We start from the raw sequence: 25,438 nt of genomic DNA on the forward strand, positions 1-25,438 counted from the left end.
TTGAAAATTTATGGAGTTGTATGAACAGTAGAATTCCATCACACAACTTTTGTTTTGAAGCTGCTGACTAACATTAAAGTGCACATTTTTTAAATCACCACAGTAAGGATTCATCTTCACAGAGCTGTATTCTTTCAATGCAAACAGTATCTAAGGCAGCATTTTAAAGGTGTTAGTCTAGTCTGGACTTGTATTTGTTCCTGAAACTTGGCATCTTTTGGCCTGTACAAGTGCATCAACACCAGGTGTCATGTCCTGACTAGCTGTCACTTTCAGAATGTCATTTAAGTGCTTGTTTGTGAGCCTTGAACGCATTTTTGTTTTATTGATATTCATCACTGAGAAAATTTGTTCACAAAGGTAGGTTGTCCCAAACATGCACAAAATTTTAGCAGCCAGGGCTGTTAATTTGGGGTACCCTGGTAGTAGATACTGATAAAATCTGTCCAGACCTACAGACGCAAATTTGCCCTTCAAATCTGCATCACACTGCAAATCAATTATCTCTAGCTGAATTTCGACCGGCAGATCAGAAGCTTTAACTGTGAAAGGTGAGCGAAAAACTGAAAATTCTGTCTCAAGTTCACCAAATACCTGAAAACGTTTCTCAAACTCCCGCAGTAGTCCTGCAATTTTGTCTTTGTACCGTTTCATGTCCGCATCAGGTCTGGTCACACACACATCTCTCAGACAGGGGAAATGAGCAGGGTTGCCATTTGCCAGTTGCATCTCCCACAAAGTCAGCTTCAACTTAAATGCATGTATGTTGTCAGAAAACTGTGTGACAACTTTTTTGCGGCCTTGCAACATTTTGTTCAGATTGTTCAAGTGTTCAGTAATATCAACCAAGAATATAAGGTCCCGTAGCCATTCCTGAGATTGTAATTCCAACACCGGTTTTCCTTTTTTCTCCATGAACTGTCCGATTTCCTCTCGTAGATCAAAGAAATGCCTCAGCACAGCGCCTCGGCTTAACCATCTCACTTCAGTGTGGTATGGCAGGCTGTGGGTAATGTTGCTGTCGCTGAGAAGTTTGTCAAACTGACGATGGTTCAGACCTCTGGACCGGATGAAATTTACAGTGCGAACAACCACCTCCATGACGTGGTCCATTTTCAGCGACTTGCAACACAATGCCTCCTGGTGCAAAATACAGTGAAATGTCCAGAAACGATCTCCTCCATTAAGGGCTTGTACTTTGTCTTTGAACTTTGTCGCGACACCTGCTTTCTTTCCGACCATGGATGGCGCGCCGTCTGTAGCCAGGCTGACAGCGGGGACCAGTCCACTCCAACTCTGTCCAATGCAGCAACGACAGAGCCGAAAATGTCCTCGGCTGTTGTGGTGTCCATCATTGGCACCAACTCAAGAAACTCTTCAGTAACAGTCAATGTCTCATCAACTCCTCGAATAAATATGGCCAGTTGGGCCACGTCTGTGATGTCAGTGCTCTCGTCAATTGCCACGGAAAATGCAATAAATGACTTGACTCTCTGTTTCAATTGACTGTCTAAATCTGCCGATAGTTCAAATCCTCTCTGCTATAGTATTCCTCGTCAGGCTAATATTGGCAAAAGCTTGTCGCTTCTCGGGACATACAAGTTCAGCCGCCTTCATCATGCATCGTTTAACAAAGTCACCGTCGAATACGGCTTCGATGCTAATGCTATTTCGCTAGCAATTAGGTAGCTGGCTTTTACCGCTGCTTCACTGACTTCTCGGCTCTGGATGAAAGTTGACTGCTGTTTCCTCAGACCCGCCAGCAATTCGTTAATCTTATCTCTTCTCAGTTGTCCTTGCAAGCCGTCATATTTTTCGCTGTGATGAGTCTCGTAGTGGTGTCGAATATTATATTCCTTCAATACCGAAACTTGTTGCAAACACACCAAGCACGAAGGTTTTCCGTGCATCTCTGTAAATAAATAGGACGTGGTCCATTTTTCTTTGAAAATTCTACACTCCTTATCTACTTTTCTCCGTTTGGATAACGACATTTTGGCTAATGAGGGTGTAGCGGAGAGGTAGAGACCAAGGTATTAACAACGTCGTAACAAGCAGCAGATGGCGCATTGATACCGTCTGCTGTTTTCAGTCTGTCTCAGTGATGCGGCTTGTCTTCTACTCTGATGGAAAGAGTGCGCCCCTTAGCGGATAATCCATGAATTGCAGCGAATTAAAAATATTAATTCCATGTCTTTTATGCATTTTTTCCACTTTCAAATTATCCTGCGGGCCTGATCGAACCTCCTTGGGGGCCGGTTCCGGCCCGCGGGCCGTATGTTTGACACCCCTGGTTTAGAGTAACTGAGGAGTTCAGACTAAAGCAGAGGAGTTTAGAGTAACTGAGGAGTTCAGACTGAAGCAGAGGAGTTTAGAGTAACTGAGGAGTTCAGACTAAAGCAGAGGAGTTTAGAGTAACTGAGGAGCTCAGACTAAAGCAGAGGAGTTTAGAGTAACTGAGGAGTTCAGACTAAAGCAGAGGAGTTTAGAGTAACTGAGGAGTTCAGACTAAAGCAGAGGAGTTTAGAGTAACTGAGGAGTTCAGACTAAAGCAGAGGTTTAGAGTAGTTTAGAGTAACTGAGGAGTTCAGACTAAAGCAGAGGAGTTTAGAGTAACTGAGGAGTTCAGACTAAAGCAGAGGAGTTTAGAGTAACTGAGGAGTTCAGACTAAAGCAGAGGAGTTTAGAGTAACTGAGGAGCTCAGACTAAAGCAGAGGAGTTTAGAGTAGCTGAGGAGTTCAGACTAAAGCAGAGGAGTTTAGAGTAACTGAGGAGCTCAGACTAAAGCAGAGGAGTTTAGATGTCAGACTGCTACGAGAGCATGAGGAGGTAAAGAGGAGATTTGGTGGAAGATGTTCAACTTTGAACCATAAACACATCACAAAGGGAGACTCTCACAGAATAAAAATGATTTATGTGCTTGATAATAATGAACCTCGTGCAGTAGTTGTTATTTCACCGTGTTATTTAAATAGCAGCTGTGTAGGCCTGCTGCCAATAAAAATTTTGTGTGAATCCACCGTTTAATTATTGGTGGGATATGAAATTATCTGCATTAAAAGATGATGGTTAACAGGGTAGGGATGATGAATAGGAAAAGGAGAAAATATAGTCAACTACAGCTAGGAAGCTATTCAGTATCCATACCCCTTCTGACTTCAACCCCCTAAATGCATCACACCTCCATTATGACTAATTGGTAGTTGGAGTTCAGAACACTGTGGAATGCTGACACATGCATATAAACATGAACATTTCTCCCAGAACCATTGACTGTTTGTTCAGAGAGAGGGATGTCTTACATAAAAGCCTGCCAAATAAGGAACCATTGACTCTTAAACAGCTTTGTTTAACAACCTAAAAATACGCTCATTCTGTGTGTACCATCTTGCTTTTCCCTTTTAAAACCACACGTGAACAAGACTTGACTGAAAACACACAGATGGAGACTGATCTGCTTGCCAAAATACTACTGCAAAGAAACAAAAGGAAGGGTTGCAATGTTATGAAGCTTCACCACTACAAGCATCTAAAGGTATCACATACTACACTACAGATGTAGAATCTCTTTTGATGCTGAGAAATGCAAACTTGTAGTGTATTCAAGGTTTAAAAAGGCTTGTAAAGTTGGTCATTTCCACTTTAAAATATCAGACTTGATTTGCCCCTAAAGAAAAATGTATCAACCCCTACAAAAAAATGTCCATTAATTATAATCCACATAATAATTCACATTTCCTGTTTTTGCAGGATTATTTTCCTGCTGTCGAAAACTGGCTCAAATTAAAATACTACACATGTAGCTCTCTACTGATGTAATTCATCTGAGAAGCTTAATGAATGACCGTTTTATACCATACCACTTTGAAGAACGAAGCAATGGATTGGGTATGCATTGCAAGTGGCATGCTAGTATGGAGAATGGAATGTAGTGATCAGCGTTTTACAGCAAGCCTGTACTGTGAGCAGTAAATGTTAGAGGTGTCAGTCAGTCCATACCTGGAATGGTGTTTGGCTTCTGTAGTTCTTCACTTCCTTGTTGGCACCACGAACAAGCAGTACTCTGGCACAGTGTTCCTTAGGGAGGACCAAAGGAAAAGAGAAGGGGGAACAGAGTAAGACCAGGACCTCATTTATTTCAACGCCATTGCTCTCTCTGTCTCCCTCTCTGTAAATTCAATTCAATTCAAGGGGCTTTATTGGCATGGGAAACATATGTTAACATTGCCAAAGCAAGTGAGGTAGATAATATACAAAAGTGAAATAAACTAACTCTGTCTCCCTCTCTCTCTCCCTCTCTATCTGCCTCTTTGTCTCCCTCTCTCTATCCCTCTCTGTCCCCTTTCTCTCTCTCTCTCTCTCTCTCTCTCTCTCTCTCTCTCTTTCTCTCTCTCTCGCTCTTTCTCTCTCTCTCTCTGCTGCCTGCTACTGTTTGTTATTACTCTGTAATTCTCTGAACCCCTTTAACGAGAGAGAAAACCAGAAAACCATCTTGATCAAGCATTCCATTCCATCAACTGATCTAGCACCGATTCTAGAACATTCCAGAACTGAACATTCAATCAACTAATCTAGAACTGATTCCAGAACATTCTATAACTTAAATGATTCTAGAACATTCCAGAACTGAACATTCCATCAACTAATCTAGAACTGATTCCAGAACATTCTATAACTTAAATGATTCTAGAACATTCCAGAACTGAACATTCCATCAACTATTCTAGCTCTGATTTTAGAACATTCCAGAACTGAACATTCCATCAACTAATCTAGCACCGATTCTAGAACATTCCAGAACTAAACATTCCATCAACTAATCCAGAACATTCTGGAACTTAATTGATTCCAGAACATTCCAGAACGTATCATTGCTGGAGCTAGAGCTCACCCTGTCCTGTGTGTCTGATGATGCCTTGTCTATGTTCCAGGTAAAGTCTGATGATGCCTTGTCTATGTTCCAGGTACAGTCTGATGATGCCTTGTCTATGTTCTAGGTAAAGTATGATGATGCCTTATCTATGTTCCAGGTACAGTCTGATGATGCCTTGTCTATGTTCCAGGTAAAGTCTGATGATGCCTTGTCTATGTTCCAGGTAAAGTCTGATGATGCCTTGTCTATGTTCCAGGTAAAGTCTGATGATGCCTTGTCTATGTTCCAGGTACAGTCTGATGATGCCTTGTCTATGTTCCAGGTACAGTCTGATGATGCCTTGTCTATGTTCCAGGTACAGTCTGATGATGCCTTGTCTATGTTCCAGGTACAGTCTGATGATGCCTTGTCTATGTTCCAGGTAAAGCAAGGCCTCTCCCTCAGCTCTCCAGAAAGGATCTCAGTGCAGTGAAAACATGTAGTGTGAAGCTCGGTGAGAAAATCAAGAGAGAATCAGCCTCTGGTAACTGTCTGTGGCACTGCAGCCCGCCTCAGCCTGCTGTTAGCTGGATTCAGCAGCCCACCCACGGAAACACCACTACAAACACACGTTCACGTGCATGTGAACACACACATACAGGCGCGCGGGCCCACACACACATACAGTCAGGCACACACGCACACACACGCCCATGCACAAACAGTGCTTGCTCATACACACATACATACACACAGTGCCTGCACACACACACACACACACACACACACACACACACACACACACACACACACACACACACACACACACACACACACACACACACACACACACACACACACACACACACACCAATGTTCGAGCTCATCCCCCTCCTACTTGCTCTTATTAAATTATACTGCCACTAGTATATGGCAGATATCTACAATAATAATATTACGTGTACAAGCCCCAACCCACACAAATCAGACTGATATTCAAAAAGGTTAAATCAGTGAAGTTCATTCCTCCTAGTGGCTGTCATTGTAGTCATTAGATCACACTAAAGCTGTCATGCAAAAGGGCATCTAATCAGAAAGCCAGGGAAATAAACCCAGCCTGTAGGAGCAGAGCAGTCGAGGGAAGAGATTACACAACAGCAAACCCAGAGAGAGGAAGTTATATCTCTCTCTCTCTCTCTCTCTCTCTCTCTCTCTCTTGCTCTCTCTCTCTTGCTCTCTGTGAATAATTGTAGCAGAGAGAGCACAGCGTGTAGAAAGGCTTAATGATCTATGCCATAGCTAATGGGAGCAGTGACCCCTACAGACAACCGGAGAGATATCTCACACACACATCCCATGTTCAAATCACCATCTTACAAATGTGTGTGTATAATTATTATTATTATTTGGTGAGTGCTTCTATTTGTCCTGTTTCAAACATGTAGTGTGTATTACACCCATGTGTGAAATGGACATGTGTTTATTCGATATCCCCACTCCCCCTAACACACCCTCGTATAGTGGGGTCACAGCCATGGTCAGCCGTTATTAACAGCGACCCAAGAGCAATTAGGGTTAAGTGCCTTGTTGGCTCTGGGATTCATATGACAGTGGAAACTGTCATTAACATTTAAACTACATAGAGCCGTCTAAATATTGATTACTATGGTTTTAAACTAGAAATCATAGCCATTGATGTTAAGACCATATTGTTTTGTGTTCCCCCAGGATGTGTTCCCTCAGGATGTGTTCCCTCAGAATGTATTCCCCGGGATGTGTTCCCTCAGGATGTGTTCCCCTGGGATGTGTTCCCTCAGAATGTATTCCGCCGGGATGTGTTCCCTCAGGACAGAATGTCTTCCCCTGGGATGTGTTCCCCCAGGATATATTCTCTCAGGATGTATTCCCTGAGGATGTATTCCCCCGGGATGTGTTCCCTGAGGATGTATTCCCTGAGAATGTATTCCCCCGGGATGTGTTCCCTCAGGATGTGTTCCCCTGGGATGTGTTCCCTCAGAATGTATTCCCCCGGGATGTGTTCCCTCAGGATGTGTTCCCCTGGGATGTGTTCCCTCAGGATGTGTTCCCCCAGGATGTATTCTCTCAGGATGTATTCCGTGAGGATGTATTCCCCTGGGATGTGTTCCCCCGGGATGTGTTCCCCCAGGATGTATTCTCTCAGGATGTGTTCCCTCAGGATGTGTTCCCCCGGGATGTATTCTCTCAGGATGTATTCCCTCAGGATGTATTCCCTGAGGATTTATTCCCCCGGGATGTGTTCCCACAGGATGTGTTCCCCTGGGATGTGTTCCCTCAGGATGTGTTCCCCCAGGATGTGTTCCCCCGAGATGTGTTCCCTCAGGATGTGTTCCCCTGGGATGTATTCTCTCAGGATGTATTCCCTCAGGATGTGTTCCCCCAGGATGTATTCCCCCGGGATGTGTTCCCTCAGGATGTGTTCCCTCAGGATGTGTTCCCCCAGGATGTGCTCCCCCGGGATGTGTTCCCCCAGGATGTATTCCCCTGGGATGTGTTCCCTCAGGATGTGTTCCCCCTGGATGTGTTCCCCAGGATGTGTCCACCTCAGATTGATTCTCATCAGTGTATCCAGTCAATCTTTACCCATGTGAAGAATCAACAGGATATTTATTAATCGTAATTGACCCCTTGCTAATAACACAATCAAGATTGGGGTCAATTCCATTTCAATTCAGTCAATCGGTTTACTTGGGTTTACAACCACAGCCCTGTTTACTATGGGCCTAATTTACTGGTATACAAATACAATGTACTAGTAAACCAGTACAAAGTACTAGTATACCATTATAATGTACACCAATACAATGTACTGGTAAATCGACATAATGTTCTAGTATACCAATACAATGTACTAGTATATCAATACAATGTACTAGTATATCAAGACAAGGACAAGATGCTAGAATATGCATATAATTGACAGCTTTGGATAGAAAACACTCTAACGTTTCCAAAACTGTAAAGATATTGTCTGTGAGTATAACAGAACTGATGTTGCAGGCGAAAGCCTGAGAAAAATCAAATCCAGAAGTGCCCCATATTTTGAAAGCGCTGCGTTCCAATGAGTCCCTATTGAGCTGTGAATGTACCATCAACGAGCTTACGCTTTCTACGTATTCACCAAGGTGTCTACAGCATTGTGACGTAGTTTTACGCATTTATGTTGAAGAATAGCCGTAGGCGGCTACATTGCGTAAGTGGTCACATGATGGCTCCCAGGGTGACTCTCGCCATTACTCCAATCGGTCCTACTGAAAAAATAATTGTCCCGACGGATATATTATCGAATAGATATTAGAAAAACACCTTGAGGATTGATTATGAACAACGTTTGCCATGTTTCTGTCGATATTATGGAGCTAATTTGGAATATTTTTTGCAGTTTTCGTGACTGCAATTTCCGGGCGATTTCTCAGCCAAAGGTGAAGAACAAACGGAGCTGTTTCGCCTACAAAAATGAACTTTCTTCCTGGGAGTCTCGTGAGTGAAAACATCAGAAGTTCATCAAAGGTAAACGATTTAATTTGATTGTCTAGCTTTGGCTGTAAAGCACATTTTAAAAATCTGAGATGACAGGGTGATTAACAAAAGGCTAAGCTGTGTTCCAATATATTTCACTTGTGATTTTCATGAATAGGAAGATTTTCTAGGAAGATTTATGTCCGTTGCGTTATGCTAATTAGTGTCAGGCGATGATTACACTCCCGGACCCGGGATGGGGAGTCACAAGAAGTTTTAAAGCCCCTCTGTATAGTAGGTGGTACAATATAAAGCCCCTCTGTACAGTAGATGTTGCAATATAAAGCCCCTCTGTACAGTAGATGGTACAATATAAAGCCCCTCTGTACAGTAGATAGTACAATATAAAGCCCCTCTGTACAGTAGATGTTGCAATATAAAGCCCCTCTGTACAGTAGGTGGTACAATATAAAGCCCCTCTGTACAGTAGATGGTGCAATATAAAGCCCCTCTGTACAGTAGATGGTACAATATAAAGCCCCTCTGTACAGTAGATGGTACAATATAAAGCCCCTCTGTACAGTAGATGGTACAATATAAAGCCCCTCTGTACAGTAGATGGACTGATGATTATTTTACATATACCAGATATGTGCAGTGAAATTAGTTGTTTTACAGGGTCAGGCATAGCAGTATGGCGCCCCTGGAGCAAATTAGAGTTCAGTGCCTTGCACAAGGGCACATCGACAGATTTTTCACCTTGGGTAGTCGAACCAACAACCTTTCGGGTTACTGGCCCAAACGCTCTTAACCACTAGGCTACGTGCCGCCCTAGTGGTTTGTGCTCTGGTGCTCTGATGATTTGAACTCTGGTCTCTTACCTCTTTGTATAGAGCACAGATGTGTAGAGCCGTGTTTCCAGAGGCGTTCATGACACCCATATCTGCTCCATAGAACAACAGCTGCTCCAGGTGGTGGACATGTCCATATCTACACGCCTGACACACAAACACAGAGACCATGTCAAGTAATGTCCATATCTACACGCCTGACACACAAACACAGAGACCATGTCAAATAATGTCCATATCTACACGCCTGACACACAAACACAGAGACCATGTCAAATAATGTCCATATCTACATGCCTGACACACAAACACAGAGACCATGTCAAATAATGTCCATATCTACACGCCTGACACACAAACACAGAGACCATGTCAAATAATGTCCATATCTACACGCCTGACACACAAACACAGAGACCATGTCAAATATTGTCCATATCTACACGCCTGACACACAAACACAGAAGACATCACAAAGACCAGGTCAAAACAAAAGAAAATGAAACAATCCATACAGTAACTTACATAAGGCAAACCCGGGACTATCATAGAAAATATGACCAACCAAACATTTAGAAATTCATTGATTGGCAAGAGAAGTCTATTCTGGTTTGTGTTCACGTGGATGATATATAGACCAGGTATTCTCAAACTGGGGTACACATTCCCCCAGGGGTAAGTATAATGCCGTCGGGGGTACGCCAAATCAAAATGGGATTAAAATTCAAATTAAATTATAATAATTTCTTTACGTTTTCAAACAGTACATTTATATTTTCCAACGGGTGAGGTTTTTTTCTCGCCTGAGTAGCCTCGTTTCCCTGCCAAAAATAAAATTTAACCATCTAGTGTTCAGCGAAATGAACAACACAATGTCAAATACAGGTAGCCTAGTCAAGTAATTAACATCCAGTCATATTAACAGTTACACTCTCGCAGGAAACCTTTGCACAGTATTGCGCAGAGATTTAGAAACAATTTGACAATTTGAAAAATAAGCCACATGAGTTTTTGAGCAAGAATAAAGACGACTTTCGAGTAGTAAGACATGTATAAAAGCAAAGGATACCATTAATAAGAAGAGGCTAGAAGCATCTTATATGGTGAGCTACCGATTGGCTAGAACAGGCAAGCCCCATACTATTGTGGAGGACTTTCTGCTGCAGATATGTCTGGGACAATTCTGGGGGAAAAGGCCAACAAAAACATTACAGACAATGTCTCCATCAAACAACACTGTTTCACGACACATCAGTTTTTATTTAACCTTTATTTATCTAGGCAAGTCAGTTAAGAACAAATTCTTATTTTCAATTATGGCTTAGGAACAGTGGGTTAACTGCCTTGTTCAGGGGCAGACCGACAGATTTTCACCTTGTCAGCTCAGAGATTCAATCAACCTTCCCGTTACTAGTCCAACGCTCTAACCACTAGGCTACCTGCCGCCCAGTGATACAGTAGGAGATGTTTTGAAACAATTACTGCTTCACATACAAGCCAGTGTATTCTATGCATTACAGCTGGATGAGTCATGTCTGTTACGTTAACGAGGGGTCAATTTAAGGAAGACATCCTCTTCTGCAAACCACTGGAAACCAGGACAACAGGAGAGGATACTTTTAAAGTACTGGACAGGTGTGTGACATCAAATGGACTTGGTGGTCAAGATGTGTTGGTATCTGAACTGATGGCGCAAAAGCCATGACAGGGAGACATAGTAGAGTGGTAATGCTCGCGCAAGCAGTTGCTCCCGACGCCACTTTGGTACACTGCAGCATCCACCCAGAGGCTCTTGCTGCCAAGGGAATGCCTGACAGCCAGAAAGACGTTTGGACACTACAGTGAAAATGGTTAATTTTGTTAAAGCAAGGCCTCTGAACTCTCATGTATTTTCTGCATTATGCAATGATATGGGCAGCGACAATGTAACGCTTTTACAACATACAGAAGTGCGCTGGTTATCAAGTGGCAAAGTATTGACATATTTAAAAAAAATTGAGAGACGAGCTTAAAGGTTTATTTACTGACCATAATTTTCACTAGTCTGACCGCTTGCATGATGACGAGTTTCTCACACTGGCCTATCTGGGTGAGGTTTTTTCTCACCTGAATGATCTGAATCTAGGATTACAGGGACTCTACGCAACTATTTTCAAAGTGCAGGACAAAATTGAGGCTAGGATTAAGAAATTTGAGCTCTTTTCTGTCTGCATTAACAAGGACAACACACAGATCTTTCCATCATTGTATGATTTTTTGTGTGCCAATGAACTCAAGCTTACGGACAATGTCAAATGTGATATAGCGTAACACCTGAGTGAGCTGAGTGTGCAATTGAATTTAATCAGAAGCCACTGCCAGATTTCTGGATAAGGCTTCGCTCAGAGTTTCTTGCCTTGGCAAATTGCGCTGTTAAGACACTGATGCCCTTTGCAACCACGTACCTATGTGAGAGTGGATTCTCGGCTCTCATTAGCATGAAAACTAAATACAGGCACAGACTGTGTGTGGAAAAGGATTTAAGACTGAGACTCTTTCCAATACAATCCAACACCATAGAGGTATCTGCATCCTTTCAAGCACACCCTTCTCATTAACCTGTGTGAGTTATTCAAATTAGGTTTTATATGTACAATTATTGAGTATTATAATTATTTGTGCCCTGGTCCTGTGACAAAAACTCCCACTCATTCCTATGTTTAAAAAATGTATGTGTGTGGCAGGCTTACAATGATGGCAAAAAACAACATTTGAGAGTGCGCTGACCCTGGTGCTAGAGGGGGTACACAGTTGGAGGTTGAATGTTTTTCAGGGGTACGGGAACATAAAAAGTTTGGGAACTACTGAATAGACTACACACTCAGGAGCCATACACATTTTCCATGCAGTGTCTTGATCTGCACACTAGATGTCAGTCAGAGTACCATCTGAGCTGAGCTTTAAAATATACTGCATCTTACTGTTGTTACACTAGATGTCAGTCAGAATACCATCTGAGCTGAGCTTTAAAATATACTGCATCTTACTGTTGTTACACTAGATGTCAGTCAGAATACCATCTGAGCTGAGCTTTAAAATATACTGCATCTTACTGTTGTTATGCCCCCGATGATCTAGGAAAGCTTGTTTCTCCAAGGTCTATCAAAAGGCTAACATCTATAATCAACTAGAAGATATCTTATTCAAGAGAGTCCATATAGCGATGGCTTGGGTTAAATGTTTTTTTTTAAGTGTGATGGCTACTTCAACGTGGGTCTCCTCTAAATCACTGAGAAGACCACATTGGTGGCAGATGAACTGATGCTCTTCGCTTTAATTAAGCAATAAGGCACGAGGAAGTGTGGTATATGGCCAATATACCACGGCTAAGGACTATTCTTATGCACGAAGCATCGCGGAGTGCCTGGATACAGCCCTTAGACGTGGTATATTGGCCAAATACCACAAACCCCCGAGGTGCCTTATTGCTATTATAAACTGGTTACCAACGTAATCAGAGGAGTAAAAATAAATGTTTTGTCATACCCGTGGTACACGGTCTGATATACCACGGCTGTCAGCCAATCAGCATTCAGGGCTCGAACCACCCAGTTTATAATACCATTTAAAACTCTGAGCCTTTGCAAAAGCCCTATATACATCCAATCAGTCAATAGTATTATAATTATTAGGCACAACAGCGAAACCTGGTGTATCTCGTGCCAGCCATTCTCGTCGTGGCAGGAGACTGTGGCGCGGGCCCTCAGCAGGAGCTCACAGCAACCTGAGTCTCCTCCCACCAGGACTGTGTGGTACAGTGGCGTCAGACTTTGACTGTCCTTGTAGTCTGGGGAAGCGCCTAGTTCCAGTAGAGCCTGAGGAGAGACAGTGAGGGTAAAGGTGAGCCCTTTAGGTGTGAAATTAAGATGCCGCTAGATGCTGACCTTAGGTAAGTTTAGCATTTCCCCCACTGATGGATAAGGTTAGGATTGGGGAAGGGGAAGCTGATGCTTCATATTTACGTAGGGGAAACTTCACCCGGAGAAACACTTTACTTTAATGGTTTAATGGTTTATAACTCATTATAAACATGTGTGAACCTATATATTGCTTTACAATATGTTATGTCTGTCTATGTAGGGCGTTTTCAACTATCACACCTGAATGTGGGGTGTTATGGGATAGATTGTTCATAACATCTAAGAGTATCAGTTGATCCCAATACTTTCTCTATCTCATCCCTTGGCCCTAACACTTCCATGTTTGCAGACCTGAAGGGTGCAGATGAAGCGGTATTGGTGGAGCTTCCACTATATTGCTTCCACCTTACAGATCTGCACACATCAAAGGGTAAAGCCCGAAGGGAAAGAGTGGAGAGTGAATTGGGGCCAACTTATTATATAAGCTGTAAAAAAATAATAGAGGTGCTGGATAACCTTCAGTGTGACCTGATTCTTTGCCCTGACTGCTTTGTGGAGAGCGGTCATCCCATCTTGTGATCTGAAGTCAAGATGTGCTCCACCGTGTTTCAGTACAACGATGACCTGAGCCACATTGTCCAGGTGGGCAGCGAAGGTCAGTGGAGTTTCTACAATACAAACACACAACATGCTGTTTATTGTTATAGAGCTTTTTTTCAACAGAAACGTGCATTTATTGTATTAACATCATCAACTATGGGTACGTTTCCTGGACATAGTTTAATCCTTGTCCTGGACTACACTGTTAAGGCTTTCTTCCGGTGAAGGAGAGGCAGACCAAAATGCAGCGTGGTTATTTCGATACATGTTTAATAGAAGATAAACATGAACAATACAAAACAATAACCGTGAAAACCTAACCAGCCTATTCTGGTGCAAACTAACACAGAGACCGGAACAACCACCCACAAAACACTCAAAGAATATGGCTGCCTAAATATGGTTCCCAATCAGAGACAACGATAAACACCTGCCTCTGATTGAGAACCACTCCAGGCAACCATAGACTTTACTAGACTACTATACTATACCACAATCCCATAACCTACAAAAACCCCAAGACAAAATACACCACATAAATAACCCATGTCACACCCTGGCCTGACCAAATTAAAAAAGAAAACACAAAAGACTAAGACCAGGGCGTGACATACACAGCATGTTCAATGAAGAATGGCTAAACATCTTTTTAGTCCCAGACTAGGCTTTGTCCGTGAAACTCGCCCTATATACGCCCAACAGAATGAGGTGCACAAAAACATAAGAAATTGTACTGTAGCCGTAAACTTTCATGTGAGGAGAGCTGATACTCTGATTTCTCTCCTCAGTAAACTAAGACATCCATAATTGATCTGACATAGTTTACTCCTTAGCAGCAGATGCTGTATAAAACAAAACACATCACATTGAATCATAGTGTGTGTGTGTGTGTGTGTGTGTGTGTGTGTGTGTGTGTGTGTGTGTGTGTGTGTGTGTGTGTGTGTGTGTGTGTGTGTGTGCGTGTGCACGTGCGCATGTGTGTGTGTGTGTGTGTGTGTGTGTGTGTGTGTAGCGTACCACCAGTGTCTGGGTCGTGGTAGTTGGGATCGAGGCCTTTCTCCAGCATTTTTGCTAGTTTATCCAGCTGGTGATGCTGAATGTGATCCATTAATTTCCTGTAGTTGGCCTAGGGGTAGGAGGGAGCATGTAGAGAGAGGGATGGAGAGAGAGACGGACAGGTGAACATCAGAGTCATATTCACTGGTGTACAACGTAGCAAAACAAGAAAAACTAAAATGAGCATTTCTTATTGGACAAGTTCAGATCGTCCCTTCCTGTTTCAGTCCATTTTCTTTTGTGACTAATAAACATTACCCAGTGGACTGAGAATCAGATGAGAGAAAGAGAGAGAGAGAGAGAGAGAAAAAATGAGAATGAGAAAGAGAAAGAGAAAGAGAAAGAGAGAATGAAAGAGAGAGAGGAAAAAACTGAAAAACGTATATGTGATCAATTACAAATCTTAGAGTCAGCTATAAAAGACTACCAGAACCCACTGGATTCTCCAATTACATTGAATGAACTACAGGACAAAATACAAACTCGCCAACACAAAAAGGTCTGTGGTGTTGATGTATCCTAAATGAAATGCTAAAATATACAGAACACAAATTCCAATTGGCTATACTTACACTCTTTAACATCATCCTCAGCTCTGGCATCTCCCCAAATATCTGGAACCAAGGACTGATCACCCCAGTCCACAAAAGTGGATAAAAATTTGACCCAAATAACTATTGTGGGATATGCATCAACAGCAACCTTGGGAAAATCAGCAGACTCGTACATTTTCTCAGTGAAAACAATGTACTGAGCAAATGTCAAATGGTCTTTTTGACAAATTACCGTACAACAGACCACATATTCACCCTGCACATCCTAATTGGCAAACAAACAAACCAAAACGAGGGCAAAGACTTCTCATTATTTGCTGATTTCAAAAAAGCTTTTGACTCAATTTGGCATGAGGGTCAGCAATACAAATTGATGGAAAGCAGCGTTGGGGGAAAAACTTAAGACAATATAAAATCCATGTACACAAACAACAAGTGAGTGGTTAAAATTGGCAAAAAACACACATTTCTTTCCACATGTCCGTGGGGTGACACAGGGATTCAGCTTAAGCTCCACCCTCTTCAATATATATATATCAACGAATTGGCGAGGGCACTAGAACAGTCTGCAGCACCCGGCCTAACCGTACTAGAATCTGAGCCCTACTTCCGGGTTGGAGCGAGCGGTCGCATCCGCACTTCGGTCCGCAGGTAGTATAACTTTTCATTACATTTCATTATAGTACAACGGTTTGATTTGTCTAATCTTAGCAATTTCTTCTTAGCTAGCTACATAGCCGTCTTTGTATCAAAGATAATTGCGTAATTATCGTATTTCGTCGTCCTAACGTAGTCTACACTGCTATCTGCCCAGCAGCTAGCCAGCTAGCAAACGTCCACCGTCTACCGAATAGCAGCACTGTAGAAACTATTACACTCAACTGAACGACTTGATTAGTGTAGTGTTAGCTAGCTACATAGTTGTCTTTGCTGTCTTCGTATCCAAGATAATTGTGTAGTTTAGAGTGTGTAGTTTTAGAGTGATTATCTTAATTTACCGAGGTTAGCTAGCCAGCTATTTGTCGTCCTTAACGTAGGAGACACTGCTAGCTAGCCAACAGCTAGCCAACGTCTACCGAATAGAACTTCCGCACTCAACAACCCGGTCGCATTCCGCTTCGCTCCACAGGTAGTATCACATTTTCATTTAATTTCATTACAGTACAACGGTTTGATTTGTTTGATCGTAGCTAGCTACATAGCCGTCTTTGTATCAAAGATAATTGTGTAGTCTAGAGCGATTTTCTAGGTTAGCTAGCCAGCTATTGTCGTTCTTTTAACGCAACGTAACGTAATCAACACTGCTAGCTAGACAGCTAGCCCCCGAATAGCAGCACTGTAGAAACTATTACACTCAACGGAACGACTTGATTAGTGTAGTGTCAACAACGCAGCCACTGCCAGCTAGCCTACAAAGTCAACAACGCAGCCACTGCCAGCTAGCCTACTCCAGCAGTACTGTATCATTTTAACCATTTTAGTCAATAAGATTCTTGCTACGTAAGCTTAACTTTCTGAACATTCGAGACGTGTAGTCCACTTGTCATTCCAATCTCCTTTGCATTAGCGTAGCCTCTTCTGTAGCCTGTCAACTATGTGTCTGTCTATCCCTGTTCTCTCCTCTCTGCACAGATCATACAAACGCTCCACACCGCGTGGCCGCGGCCACCCTAATCTGGTGGTCCCAGCGCGCACGACCCACGTGGAGTTCCAGGTCTCCGGTAGCCTCTGGAACTGCCGATCTGCGGCCAACAAGGCAGAGTTCATCTCAGCCTATGCCTCCCTCCAGTCCCTCGACTTCTTGGCACTGACGGAAACATGGATCACCACAGATAACACTGCCACTCCTACTGCTCTCTCTTCGTCCGCCCACGTGTTCTCGCACACCCCGAGAGCTTCTGGTCAGCGGGGTGGTGGCACCGGGATCCTCATCTCTCCCAAGTGGTCATTCTCTCTTTCTCCCCTTACCCATCTGTCTATCGCCTCCTTTGAATTCCATGCTGTCACAGTTACCAGCCCTTTCAAGCTTAACATCCTTATCATTTATCGCCCTCCAGGTTCCCTCGGAGAGTTCATCAATGAGCTTGATGCCTTGATAAGCTCCTTTCCTGTTGACGGCTCACCTCTCACAGTTCTGGGCGACTTTAACCTCCCCACGTCTACCTTTGACTCATTCCTCTCTGCCTCCTTCTTTCCACTCCTCTCCTCTTTTGACCTCACCCTCTCACCTTCCCCCCCTACTCACAAGGCAGGCAATACGCTCGACCTCATCTTTACTAGATGCTGTTCTTCCACTAACCTCATTGCAACCCCTCCAAGTCTCCGACCACTACCTTGTATCCTTTTCCCTCTCGCTCTCATCCAACACTTCCCACACTGCCCCTACTCGGATGGTATCGCGCCGTCCCAACCTTCGCTCTCTCTCCCCCGCTACTCTCTCCTCTTCCATCCTATCATCTATTCCCTCTGCTCAAACCTTCTCCAACCTATCTCCTGATTCTGCCTCCTCAACCCTCCTCTCCTCCCTTTCTGCATCCTTTGACTCTCTATGTCCCCTATCCTCCAGGCCGGCTCGGTCCTCCCCTCCCGCTCCGTGGCTCGACGACTCATTGCGAGCTCACAGAACAGGGCTCCGGGCAGCCGAGCGGAAATGGAGGAAAACTCGCCTCCCTGCGGACCTGGCATCCTTTCACTCCCTCCTCTCTACATTTTCCTCTTCTGTCTCTGCTGCTAAAGCCACTTTCTACCACTCTAAATTCCAAGCATCTGCCTCTAACCCTAGGAAGCTCTTTGCCACCTTCTCCTCCCTCCTGAATCCTCCTCCCCCTCCCCCTCCTCCCTCTCTGCAGATGACTTCGTCAACCATTTTGAAAAGAAGGTCGACGACATCTGATCCTCGTTGCTAAGTCAAACGACACCGCTGGTTCTGCTCACACTGCCCTACCCTGTGCTCTGACCTCTTTCTCCCCTCTCTCTCCAGATGAAATCTCGCGTCTTGTGACGGCCGGCCGCCCAACAACCTGCCCGCTTGACCCTATCCCCTCCTCTCTTCTCCAGACCATTTCCGGAGACCTTCTCCCTTACCTCACCTCGCTCATCAACTCATCCCTGACCGCTGGCTACGTCCCTTCCGTCTTCAAGAGAGCGAGAGTTGCACCCCTTCTGAAAAAACCTACACTCGATCCCTCCGATGTCAACAACTACAGACCAGTTTCCCTTCTTTCTTTTCTCTCCAAAACTCTTGAACGTGCCGTCCTTGGCCAGCTCTCCCGCTATCTCTCTCAGAATGACCTTCTTGATCCAAATCAGTCAGGTTTCAAGACTAGTCATTCAACTGAGACTGCTCTTCTCTGTATCACGGAGGCGCTCCGCACTGCTAAAGCTAACTCTCTCTCCTCTGCTCTCATCCTTCTAGACCTATCGGCTGCCTTCGATACTGTGAACCATCAGATCCTCCTCTCCACCCTCTCCGAGTTGGGCATCTCCGGCGCGGCCCACGCTTGGACTGCGTCCTACCTGACAGGTCGCTCCTACCAGGTGGCGTGGCGAGAATCTGTCTCCTCACCACGTGCTCTCACCACTGGTGTCCCCCAGGGCTCTGTTCTAGGCCCTCTCCTATTCTCGCTATACACCAAGTCACTTGGCTCTGTCATAACCTCACATGGTCTCTCCTATCATTGCTATGCAGACGACACACAATTAATCTTCTCCTTTCCCCCTTCTGATGACCAGGTGGCGAATCGCATCTCTGCATGTCTGGCAGACATATCAGTGTGGATGACGGATCACCACCTCAAGCTGAACCTCGGCAAGACGGGCTGCTCTTCCTCCCGGGGAAGGACTGCCCGTTCCATGATCTCGCCATCACGGTTGACAACTCCATTGTGTCCTCCTCCCAGAGCGCTAAGAACCTTGGCGTGATCCTGGACAACACCCTGTCGTTCTCAACTAACATCAAGGCGGTGGCCCGTTCCTGTAGGTTCATGCTCTACAACATCCGCAGAGTACGACCCTGCCTCACACAGGAAGCGGCGCAGGTCCTAATCCAGGCACTTGTCATCTCCCGTCTGGATTACTGCAACTCGCTGTTGGCTGGGCTCCCTGCCTGTGCCATTAAACCCCTACAACTCATCCAAAACGCCGCAGCCCGTCTGGTGTTCAACCTTCCCAAGTCCTCTCACGTCACCCCGCTCCTCCGCTCTCTCCACTGGCTTCCAGTTGATGCTCGCATCCGCTACAAGACCATGGTGCTTGCCTACGGAGCTGTGAGGGGAACGGCACCTCAGTACCTCCAGGCTCTGATCAGGCCCTACACCCAAACAAGGGCACTGCGTTCATCCACCTCTGGCCTGCTCGCCTCCCTACCACTGAGGAAGTACAGTTCCCGCTCAGCCCAGTCAAAACTGTTCGCTGCTCTGGCCCCCCAATGGTGGAACAAACTCCCTCACGACGCCAGGACAGCGGAGTCAATCACCACATTCCGGAGACACCTGAAACCCCACCTCTTTAAGGAATACCTAGGATAGGATAAAGTAATCCTTCTCACCCCCCCCTTAAAAGATTTAGATGCACTATTGTAAAGTGGCTGTTCCACTGGATGTCATAAGGTGAATGCACCAATTTGTAAGTCGCTCTGGATAAGAGCGTCTGCTAAATGACTTAAATGTAAATGTATCTGAAGTCAAATGTCTACTGTTTGCTGATGACCTTATGCTTCTGTCCCCCCAACCAAGGACTGCCTACAGCAGCACCTAGATCTTCTGCACAGATTCTGTCAGACCTGGTCCCTGACAGTAAATCTCAGTAAGACCAAAATAATGATGTTCCAAAAAATGGGACCATTAATACAAATTCCACCTAGACACTGTTGCCCTAGAGCACACAAAAAACTATACCTACCTTGGCCTAAACATCATCTACAAGACCCTGCTAGGTAAAGTCCCCCCTTATCTCAGCTCACTGGTCACCATAGCAGCTCCCACCTGTAGCACGCGCTCCAGCAGGTATATCTCTCTGGTCACCCCCAAAACCAATTCTTCCTTTGGCCGTCTCTCCTTCCAGTTCTCTGCTGCCAATGACTGGAACGAACTACAAAAATCTCTGAAACTGGAAACACTTATCTCCCTCACTAGCTTTAAGCACCAGCTGTCAGAGCAGCTCACAGATTACTGCACCTGTGCATAGCCCATCTATAATTTAGCCCAAACTACCTCTCCCCCTGCTGTATTTATTTATTTTGCTCCTTTGCACCCCATTATTTCTATCTCTACCTTGCACATTCTTCCACTGCAAATCTACCATTCCAGTGTTTTACTTGCTATATTGTATTTACTTTGCCACTATGGCCTTTTTTTTGCCTTTACCTCCCTTATTTCACCTCATTTGCTCACATTGTATATATACTTATTTTTCTACTGTATTATTGACTGTGGGTTTGTTTTACTCCATGTGTAACTCTGTGTCGTTGTATCTGTCGAACTGCTTTGCTTTATCTTGGCCAGGTCGCAATTGTAAATGAGAACTTGTTCTCAACTTGCCTACCTGGTTAAATAAAGGTGAAATAAAACATTTAAAACATTTAAAAAAACATCAGCACCATAGGTAACTTCCACAAAGCTGTGATGATCTTAGAGACAAGGCAAGAAGGGCATTCTATGCCATAAAAAGAACATCACTTTTGACATCCCAATTAGGATCTGGCAAAAAAATTATTCAATCAGTTATAGAACCCATTGCCCTCTATGTTTGTGAGGTCTAGTGTCCACTCACCAACAAAGAAATCACAAAATGGGACAAACATCAAATTGAGAGTGCATGCAGACTTCTATAAAAACAGCCTCTGTGTACAAGATAAAACACCAAAAAAAACACATGCAGATCAGAATAGGGATGATTCCCAATAATTATAAAAATCCAGAAAAAAGCAATTCAATTCTACAACCACCTAAAAAGAAGCGATTCTCAAACATTCCAACCTTCTCTCCTTAGCTCAGGCCTCGCCTCACCCATCTTGAAGCATACCCACCTGTTTCAAGATGTCCAACATCATCCTTATACCCAGGAAAGGCAAAGTAACTGAACTCACTTCCGTCATAATGAAGTGCTTCCAGAGGCTAGTCAAAGATCATGTCCACTCCTCCCTCCCTCCCGACACCCTTGACCCTCTACAATTCGCCTACCCTACCACCCTGACAGATCCACGGACGACGCAATCGCCATTGCACTGCACACTGCTCTTACCCACCTGGGCAAAAGGAATGCATATGTGAGGATTCTGTTTATCGACAACAGCTCAGCCTTCAATACCATAGTTTCCTATCAGCTCATTAAAAATCTCACTGCCCTGGGTCTGAACCCCTCCCTATGCAACTTGGTCCTGGACTTCCTGACGGGCCGCCCGTTAGGTGGTGAAGTTAGGCAACATTACCTCCTCGACATTGATCCTCAACACGGGGAACCCACAAGGATGCATCCTCAGTCCCCTTCTGTATTCCCTGAGTTGAGGATCAGTTCCAACTCCATCATCAGTTCCCTGATGACACAACAGTAGAAGGCCTGATCGCCAACAATGACGAGACAGCCTACAGGGAGGAGGTAGGCACTCTGACGGCGTGGTACCAGGTAAACAACCTCTCTCACAATGTTAGCAAATCAAAGGAGCTGATTGTGGACTTCAGAAGGAACCAGGCTGGACACATCCCCATCCTCGTCAATGGGGCTGCAGTTGAGACGGCCAATAATTTCACATTCCTCTGCGTACATGTCTCAGAGAAGCTGAAATGGTCTAGCCACAAGGACACAGTAGTGAAGAAGACACGACAGCAACTCTTCAACCTCAGGATGCTGAAGAAATATGGCCTGTCCTAGAGGGCTCCTCACAGTGTTCTAAAGGAGCACCATCGAGAGCATACTGTCAGGCTTTATCACGCCATGGACCGCAAGGCTCTTCAGAGGGGGACACGTGCAGCCAAACGCACCATTGGGTGCACACTTCCTACAATACAGGACACCTACAACAACATGTGTCACAGGAAGTCCAAGAAGAGGGGCGGCAGGGTAGCCTAGTGGTTAGAGCGGTGGACTAGCAACCAGAAGGTTAAGTTAAATAAAGGTCAAATAAAAAAAGATCATCAGGGACCCAAGCCATGCCCTGTTCTCTCCGCTTCAGTCACTCAGATGCAGGCAGAACAGGAGCATCATGGCAAAAACTGAAAGACTGGCCAATACTTTCTACCTTCAGACTATCAGGCTGCTGAACAGCCAGCACTAGTCAGGTACCTGCTCCCCTCTCCCCCTATGGACCCACCCCCATTGTATTTATTCATCACTGCTACAGTTAATATTATATATACAGTGCTATTTCTATTGTTGTTTTATATTACCATTTTCATTATTTTATTTCACTTGGTCCTGCATGTTGAGCTCAGAGCCTAAGAGTTTCACTGTACCCTGCAATCACACCTGAAACCCTGTTCATATGAATATTAAACAATCTGAATCTGACTAAGCCCTCAACTACAGAGAGGTGAACCTGGAGAAAATTATCCTCAGCCAGCTGGTACAGTGACTCTGTTCACAAACACAAACAGACAACACAGAGACCCAAGACAGCAACACAATTAGACCCAACCAAATCATGAGAAAACAAAAACATAATTACTTGAACCATTGTAAAGAATCAACAACAAAAAACATAGCAAACTGGAATGTTATTTGGCCCTAAGCAGAGAGGACACAGAGGCAGAATACCAGACCACTGTGACTGGTCCTAAGCAGAGAGGACACAGAGGCAGAATACCAGACCACTGTGACTGGTCCTAAGCAGAGAGGACACAGAGGCAGAATACCAGACCACTGTGACTGGTCCTAAGCAGAGAGGACACAGAGGCAGAATACCAGACCACTGTGACTGGTCCTAAGCAGAGAGGACACAGAGGCAGAATACCAGACCACTGTGACTGGTCCTAAGCAGAGAGGACACAGAGGCAGAATACCAGACCACTGTGACTGACCCAAAATGAAGGAAAGCTTTGACTATGTACAGACCCAGTGTGCATGGCCTTGATATTGATAGAGGACGCCATTGGAAGACCTGGCTCTCGAGAGAAGACAAGCTATGAGAGAGAGAGAGTGAGAGAGAGAGAGAGAGAGAGAGAGAGACCTCCTGCCAAATGTATGTGTCACACGTGATGACGCTGGAGAGACGAAGCAGGTACGGGGAGTCACACATTTAATAAGGAACGGACATGGAACGAGACAGGAACAGTGTCAGCATACAAGAAAACAAAGACAAAAAACAATCAATGCATCAGCAGGGAACAGAGCAGGGAAACTGACAAATACAGGGAAGGTAATAAACAGATGATAAGTGAGTCCAATATTGCTGAAGCGCGTGACGAGGGAAGGCAGGTGTGCATAAATGATGGCAGGAATGCGTGATGCAGGGCAGCCTGGCACCCTCAAGTGCCGGGGGGAGCGGGAGCAGACGCGACAGTACCCCCCCAGGGGCGCCACCCGGCATCCCACCTGGGTGAACCGGCCGAGACATGGGAGCTAGGCAAGCCGTTTGGGGCGTGGGTGCCCAATGAACCGGCAGGAGCGTGAGAGCCTGGCGAGCTGGCTGAGGCATGGAAGCCAGACAATCTGACTGAGGCAAGACACCTGTTGATCCTGCTGCAGCGAGGGAGCCCGATGATCCAGTGGAGAGTGACGTGGGATGGAACGCCGCCGAGCCAACCGAGGCAAAGAAACCTCTCGAGCCAGCCAGGGCATGAAAGCCCGACGTTCTGGCTAGGCAACCCCAGTTCCATCGGTGGCAACCCAGAGCCGATGCCACCATACCAACCGGAACGCCAGTACTCCCCGATGCTTCGTGTGATGGCTTCTGCATTCTGTCACATGTGATGACGCTGGAGAGACGAAGCAGGTACCAGTCAAACATTTAATAAGGAACGGACATGGAACCAGACAGGAACAGTGTCAGCATACAAGAAAACAAAGACAAAAAACAATCAATGCATCAGCAGGGACCAAAGCAGGGAAACTGACAAGTATAGGGAAGGTAATAAACAGATGATAAGTGAGTCCAGGTGAGTCCAATATTTCTGCAGCGTGTGTCAAGGGAAGGCAGGTGTGCGTATATGATGGCAGGAATGCGTGATGCAGGGCAACCTGGCGCCCTCAAGCGCCAGGGGAGGGAAGAGCGGGAGCAGACGTGACAGCATGACCATATTAGAGACACATATTTTCCTCAGATTACACAGATCCACAAAGAATTAGATTTTGATAAACTCCCATATCTACTGGGTGAAATACCAGTGTGCCATCACAACAGCAATATTTGTGACCTGTTGCCACAAGAAAAGGGCAACCAGTGAAGAAGGAAGACCATTGTAAATACAACCCATATTTATGTTTATTTATTTTCCCTTTTGTTCTTTAACCATTTGCACATCGTTACAACACTTACATGTACATAATATGACATTTGTAATGTCTTTATTCATATGGAACTTCTGTAAGTGTAATGTTTACTGTCCATGTATATTGTGTATTTCACTTTTGTTTAATATCTACTTCACTTGCTTTGGCAATGTTAACACATGTTTCCCATGCCAATTGAATTGAATTGAGAGAGAAAACAGAGAGAGGGAGGGAGGGATGTGTAAGTGACAGATGACTGCTGAGGCAAATGGTACTGAAGCATCTGCTCTCGGACCAACAGGCTCAATGACAGCTTCTGCTCCCAAGCCATAAGTCTGCTAAATAGCCAAACTGCTAAATAGTCAATTAATGGTACCCAAACTATTTGCACTGACTCTATCTTGCACTGACCTTATACACACTCACTAGACTATATATCTAAACCATATACACACTCACTCACACACAGTACATTGACACTCCCACACAAACCCCACACATATTCACATACATGTATACTACATACGCACACAAACACACATAACACAAACATGCAGATCGACACAACACAAACACAAATACATACACATTTACACACGCACACATTTACACTCATCATATGCTGCTGCTACATGGTCTTTATTTCACAACTATTGTTATCTACCCTGATGCCTAATTATTTTACCATGCCTTCATGTACATAC

The 25,438-nt window shown here is 44.6% G+C and overlaps 1 protein-coding gene across 1 annotated transcript in view; it reads right to left on the minus strand.

Annotated features, from left to right (window-relative positions):
* Positions 1 to 25,438, minus strand: part of LOC115134834 (SH3 and multiple ankyrin repeat domains protein 2-like) — a 174,983-nt gene that overhangs the window by 133,436 nt on the left and 16,109 nt on the right. The window contains exons 4-8 of the mRNA XM_065022132.1: positions 14,719 to 14,827; positions 13,618 to 13,769; positions 12,889 to 13,056; positions 9,233 to 9,349; positions 4,001 to 4,078 (exon numbers count right to left, since the gene is read on the minus strand). Of these exons, the coding sequence (XP_064878204.1) occupies positions 4,001 to 4,078; positions 9,233 to 9,349; positions 12,889 to 13,056; positions 13,618 to 13,769; positions 14,719 to 14,827 (624 nt within the window). The remainder of the gene's footprint in view (positions 1 to 4,000; positions 4,079 to 9,232; positions 9,350 to 12,888; positions 13,057 to 13,617; positions 13,770 to 14,718; positions 14,828 to 25,438) is intronic.

The sequence above is a fragment of the Oncorhynchus nerka genome, linkage group LG9a, assembly GCF_034236695.1.
Source record: "Oncorhynchus nerka isolate Pitt River linkage group LG9a, Oner_Uvic_2.0, whole genome shotgun sequence".
Lineage (NCBI taxonomy): Eukaryota > Metazoa > Chordata > Actinopteri > Salmoniformes > Salmonidae > Oncorhynchus > Oncorhynchus nerka.